Source organism: Amblyraja radiata, chromosome 3 (genome assembly GCF_010909765.2).
Source record: "Amblyraja radiata isolate CabotCenter1 chromosome 3, sAmbRad1.1.pri, whole genome shotgun sequence".
Classification (NCBI taxonomy): Eukaryota; Metazoa; Chordata; class Chondrichthyes; order Rajiformes; family Rajidae; genus Amblyraja; species Amblyraja radiata.
Window position 1 is genome coordinate 5,330,266 of NC_045958.1, and position 6,881 is coordinate 5,337,146.

The 6,881-nt window shown below is 40.5% G+C and overlaps 1 protein-coding gene across 1 annotated transcript in view; it reads left to right on the forward strand.

Moving 5' to 3' along the window:
* The window catches only part of rasa1 (RAS p21 protein activator 1), a 94,896-nt gene that overhangs the window by 54,339 nt on the left and 33,676 nt on the right, over positions 1–6,881 (forward strand). Inside the window, 2 exon segments of the mRNA XM_033017241.1 lie at positions 2,177–2,255; positions 5,412–5,532. Coding sequence (XP_032873132.1) covers positions 2,177–2,255; positions 5,412–5,532 — 200 coding nt within the window.

The window sequence follows — 6,881 nt, forward strand, 5'->3', positions numbered from 1 at the left end:
TGTTAAAGGAGCATGCACTGATCTACATCCGGTACGGAGTGTGCGAGTAGTCTGTATCATGATTGTCTAACTGTTCCCTGCTTATGGTCTGATTCTAGCGTATGAGCCGTGGTCGCTTTTGTTTCCAAGAGGAAGGATGTAGATCAGTGCATGCTCCTTTAACATAGTGACCTCACCACTACTAACCACTCCCCATTGTCTCCTGTATAATTGTAGCTTCCCCACCTCCAGCTCGCTCTCTAGTTCCAGTGATGACCACGGACAGCTAGGGCATAATGTGTGTAGTGCCTTTAATAAAGATACTTAGTAAAAGACTTTGTGTGTCGATCAAGTCCTTTTACACAGATTGAAGTGGCGGAGTATCTGACCAAGGGGGAGGATGTAGATGATGAAGAGGAGGGGGCCGATTACGGAGCCTTGGGGAACGCCTTGAGTGACTGCGGCTGTAGCAGAGGTGTGGTTGTGGAAAGAGATGAAGTGGGATCTGTTGGAAAGGTAGGAACGGAGCCAGCTGAGTGCAGAGCCTTCAATGCCGAGGTCTTTGAGTCTGGTGAGCAGGATGTTATGGTTCACTGTATCGAAGGCTGCGCTCAGGTCGAGGAGGATGAGGATGTTGAGGGAACCAGTGTCAGCAGAGGTGAGGAGGTCGTTGAGGACTTTGAGGAGGGCAGTTTCTGTGCTATGGAGGGGGCGAAAGCCAGATTGGAGGGGTTCAAGTAGGTTATACGCAAGGAGGTGGGAATGAAGTTGCGACGCAACTATACGCTCCAGGGTTTTTGAAAGAAAGGGGAGGTTTGAGATTGGGCGGTAGTTAATGAGAGAGGAGGGATCAAGACCAGGTTTCTTTAAGATTGGTGTAATTGCAGCAGTTTTGAAAGCGGAGGGGACAATTCCTTGGGACAATGAGGAGTTGAAGAGATTAGTGAGGTAGGGGCAGAGAACGGGGAGGCAGGACTTCAACAGGGGAGTGGGGAGAGGGTCGAGGGAGCAGGTGGTGGGTTTGGAAGAGCTGATGAGTTTGGAGATTTCAATAGGGGTGACCAGGTCAAACTGGGAGAGGAAGCAGTGTGGAGGAGGGGTAAGGAGGTCAGTGGAGATGTTGAAAGGAGGGGCCTTGGTAGGTGGTGGAGTAGATGCTGGGGAGTCGGGTACAGGGGATAAAGATTGATAGATGGTGCTGATTTTATCAGCGAAAAAGTGGAGGAATGAGTTGCAGAGAACCGGAGTAGAGGTAGGGAGAGTGTTGGCTCGAGGCTTGAGGAGGTTGCCCACTGTGGAGAAGAGGGTTCTGTGGTTTAGGCAGGGATCGGTGAATATGGAGGAGAGGTAGGCAGATTAGTACGGGTGTCAGGGGTTATGGGGAGAACGCACAAGAATGGGGTTAGGAGGGAGAGATAGATCAGCCATGATAGAATGGCAGAGTAGACATGATGGGCCGAATGGCCAAATTCTAACCGGCACATGACCTGATGATCCCACAGACAGTGGGTTTATAGGTAAACTGCGTCCACTGTGGAGAGTGTATAAGGAAGTGGGATAACATACTAATAGTGTGTAGAAGGGTCATCAGTCTGAAGAAGTGTCTCGACCCGAAAAGTCGCCTATTCCGTCGCTCCATAGATGCTGCCTCACCCGCTGAGTTTCTCCAGCTTTTTTGTCGACCTTCGATTTTTCCAGCATCTGCAGTTCCTTCTTAAACAATAGTGTGGAGATGGTCGGTGTGGACTTGGTGGGCCGCAGGGCTTGTTTACATGCAGTTTCTCTTAACTAAATTATTGCATATTGCAACAATCCAGAGTGAACATTATGAATACATGAGACCTGGAACACTATTAGTGAGACCCTGAATTTTTTTTAATTTTATTCCAATTTGATTCTTGCCTTTGTTATTTAATCTTCCTGCATTTTTCTGTTATTATTGTTATTATTATTGTTATTATTATACATCTAGTACTTCCAAACCAAAAGTTTGTATTTATAATGCTTTCTGTATTTATTAGCTCTGAATAAATTACTTATTTATGAGGTGGTATTTGCGTACATTTGACATGCTACTCGCAATTCAAGAATTTTTATACTCCATCTATTGGCAAGATGACAATTGTAAACAAAAGTAGTTTTAATATTTTCAAATGATTTTAACTGTTCATTTAAAAATGTGATTGCTTCATTATAGCGTAGAGGAAATCATTGAGCACTATAGGAAGGAACAGATTGTTGAAGGTTATTTTCTCGAAGATCCTGTCCCCCTGCTGGTGAGTAAAGATTCATACAAAGCCAGTAAATTTTCTTTTTAAATGACCCGTGTGATTTTAATACCACATTTGTTTTTTTTAAATTTTATATCTGCCCTTCTCATTAGACTTGTTTAAATTAGCAGAAAATAATGGAGCAAGATACGTTGATTCTATTTTTTATTTCTTATATTTACATTCACAATATATTAATAATTTCCTGACTATGAAATGCATATAGGATTAGATTCAACCCATGGATTTTGGACCCGAATACATGCTAATATGATATGATTCATCAGAATTTAAATATACATCAATTTCTTAAGTGCAATAGCTTATGTTGATGTATTGGGAATCCTTAAAGATAAAATGTTTGTATGTTACAACTTGGAAAAATGCTTATTTGTTATAATTCATGCACTCATTATAGAGACATTAAAAAAAATAGGAGTAGGCCATTTGGACTTTTGACCAGTTCTATCATTCAGTAAAACCATATCTGATCCTGATTACAATGTTATGTTCCAGCTCCTTTCCTATATGCGTTGATCTTTTGTGTCGAGAAATCCCTCTGTCTTCTGCTTAAATATTTTCAGTGCTTTGACTTTCACTGCCTTTTGTGGTAAAGAGTCCCATGTTCATCACTCTCATGAATGAAGACATTTCTCTTCATCTCAGTACTTGATCAAACATCTCGTTGTCCAGAACTATAGTCAATATAGTTTCAGAGCACCAACCAATGGAACATTCACTCTCTATCCAGTCTGTTTAGCCCAGTCAAAACGCTGGATTTTTTTTGGTGACATTCCCATTTATTCTTCTGAACCCGCAAGTAAACGTTTCCTCTTGATCTGGAGCACATTTGCTTCTTTCCCTCCATGCCAGGAACAACCACTATTAATAAAGAGATTGAAATTGCACTCACCAAGTTTTGTTCTGCCCCTCTCTTCCAGCTTTCTTTCTCTTCCCCACCTCCCCCCCTACAATCAATTTGATGAAGGGTCTCAATCCAAAATGTCATCTAACTATGCTCCCGAGAGATGCTGCCTGACCTGCTGAGTTAGTCCAGCACTTTGCATTTTTTTTGTAAACCAGTATCTGCAGATCCTTGTATCGATATAGACTATGTCTAGTGCCTGGTCCTCATCTACCTTCTTGATTACTTTTAAAAAATCTCAATTAAATTCTTGAGACTCTCACATATACAAAACCTTGTTGACTATCCCCAATGAAGAAGGGTCCTGCCTGACCCACTTGAGTTACTCCAGCATTTTATGTCATTGTTTGTGGCCCAGCATTTGCAGTTCCTTGTTTTTGTATATCTGCCTCGGGAGTCCCCTCCAGTAGCTTGCGTACCACTGATGTCAGGCTTACTGGTCTGTAGACATTTAGACATCAGAGATATAGCGTGGAAACTGGGCCTTTGGCACACCAAGTCCGCGCTGACCAGCGGTCACCTCACACGCTGGCACTATCCTACACACTAGGGACAATTTACAGTTTTACCGAAGCCAATTTACCTATAACCCTGGTACGTCTTTGGAGTGTGGGAGGAAACTGAGCACCCAGAGAAAACCCACGTGGTCACGGGGAGAAAGTACAAACTCCATACAGACAGCACCCAAAGTCAGGATTAAACCCGGGTCTCTGGCGTTGTAAGGCAGTAAATCTACAGCTGCGCCAATATGCTGCCCCTGTGGTCCTCAGGTTTTCTTTGCTGCCCTTAAATTCATTATCCACCCATGAAGATTCTGGGACCATCACCCGTTGCTAGCGATGATACATGCATCTCAGCTAGGGCTCCTGCAATTTATTTTGTAGCATTCCACCTGATCAGGAGTGCTGGAGATTTATCTACCTTCATAGTTTTATGACATTCAGTATCTCCTCCACTGTAATGCAGACTACTCTAAGCCATCTCGATTAATTTATGTCAGATCCCTAATCTTCATGTTTTTATCCACGGTAAGAACAGAGGACTAATATTCATTTGAGGATCTCCTACAGCTCCAAATCTAGATGTCTACTGTGATCTTTGCGGGGCTCTTTTTTCTGCCAAAAATCAATAGAAATTTGGAAGACTACGTGCAATGCATCCACTGTTCCATGCTACTCCACTAGGATTCAGAAGATCACCATTTAATTCCAATCATTTCTGTAACAGTTTTGGACAGTAATAATGCTATTAACATACACTAATTTAGGTTTCCGCTCCCAATGAAACATGAAGTTAATCAAATCAAACAATAACAAATTCTTAACCATTTCTGATGATATTTTGGCCAAAGAACTGCAATTTCTTATCAATAATCACTACACAAAAACAATTATAACTACAGAAGTTAGTCCTACTAGAATTTGCTGTTCTTGGGGTAACATCCAGAGAAAATGTAGTTATTTAAGACACAGCCCTAATGTTCTTCTCACAATTTCCAATCAATGCAGTAGTAACAGAAAATCAAATGGATTAAACTGTAGGAATTTTCATAAGTTCATGTCATAGGAGCAAAAATAGGCCATTTGGCTCATTGAGTCTACTCTGCCATTCAATCATGGCTGACCTATCTTTTTCTTTCAAACCCATTCTCCTGCCTTTCCTCCCCCAATAAGATTTGACTCCCCATAATCGAGAAACTATCAATTCCCCCTTTAAAATTACCCAAAGAGTTGGTCTCCTTTTTGTACCTTCTTTATCTTTTTTTTCTCTGATGGTCGGTTCTGAATTATATATTTTGAATTATATATTTTGAGTTTATGTCATAATTACGTTGAAAAAACAAATTTCAAGTGCTTTGCTTCATCATTTTTATACTGAAGAGTGAAGCAGAGCTAACCAAATTTGAATTCAAGCTGCTTTTACATAGAAACATAAAAAATAGGTGCAGGAGTAGGTCATCCGGCCCTTTGGCTGTAACTGTAACATGCAAGAGCTATTGGTGTTTGATGAATATATTGCAACTGTTAATGGTCGAATATTTGTAGGGTCTTTGGAACAAATACATTTTAATTAGAGACCATATTATAGTCATGCTATGTAGATTAATGTATTGAGTATTCAAATGCTGGGGCTAGTATTTCATAATTTTTGTTTTATCTTTTTCAGTTTCAGTAATGTAATTTGTGAGAAATAAATTGAAAATAATGCAGCTAATCAAAGATTTTAATATATTTCAGCATCAAGAACAAGTTCTCGAAGATTCTGTTGATGGTAGAGAAATATACAATACAATCCGTCGCAAGCCAAAGGATGCACTTTATAAGAATATAGTGAAGGATGGCTACCTCTGGAAAAAGAGTAAGGATCAATTTCAATAGATTGTTAACGTTAACCTCATTTAGCTTTATCCTGTCAATCCCTGTAATCATTTTATGTATTTGAACAAGATCGTACTTCATTCTTCTAAACTCTAGAGAGCCTGGTCCCTGATATTTCTCTTACTCCGGCTCCTCCTTTCTTTTTATTAATCAATCCACAAGCAGCAGCGATATATAAGCCCAGTCGCACAGTTTCAATGCTCAAATTTGTCACATCTGATTATGCTTTCATAATTCCAACTTGCCCAACCCAGTAATTTTTTTCTGTGTCATGCTACCACTTCCATATGGACTCCAGTATTTTTCCTGCCAGTGATGCCGGGCGAACTGGTGCATGTTCTCTTTTGTTCTGTTTTCTTCCTTTTTAATAGTGGGGTCACATATACTAACTTCTAATCTGTGGGAAATGTTTGACAAACTTGAATTTTGTAAGATGACAACCAATGCATCACTGCCTCCATACTGTTTTAAATCATGGTATGTTGAACAGCAGGTCCTGAGGGCTTGCCACCTTTCAATCCCTTTTATGCTTCTTACCCTTATTGTTTTTTGCTCTACCCAAACAAATTCCACATCTTGATGTTTTTCCTGAGCATAGATCCTTTGTCTCATTCGCCTTCATTATCAGCTCATCTTTTTTTTCCACTTTGTGTGGCTCTTCTGCCGGTATCCTTTGCGATTGCACCCCTGCACTGTTTATAAGACCCATTTATATCTTGTTATGCCATTTAATTTGTCCACTATTTTATGAATTGTGCATGCATTTAAATAAAGGGCCTTCAGTTTTATGCCCATTTTCCATGCCATAACTACAATTGGAGTATGTTGATACACTCTATCCCTTGCAGATGGGCTCTGGTTGTTAAAACATAGAAACATAGAAAATAGGTGCAGGAGTAGGCCATTCGGCCCTTCGAGTCAGCACCGCCATTCAATATGATCATGGCTGATTATCCAAAAACAGTACCCCATTCCGGCTTTTTCTCCATATCCCTTGATTCCCTTGTCATCCATTTTGCTACTTTTCATTATCTTGTTCGTTCTCTTTAACTTTCAAAACTTTCCTTGATCAGAACCTTTTCACTCCCCTTGGACGCGCTGTTTAGTGATCTGCCGGCCCAGTTACTCAGTTTGCAGGAACACGGATTCCACCTTGACACGACAGAACAGCTCTTGTCTTTTTCCAGTTACATGAATTAATGCTCATATCCCCCATACCAATTTTTGAGCCGCACACATAATTCTGATTTTAATGATCGTGCTAGTTTACATACGACTGATGATAATCTCGAGGTCACTACCTTTTAATATTTCTGCTTTTAAGTCCAC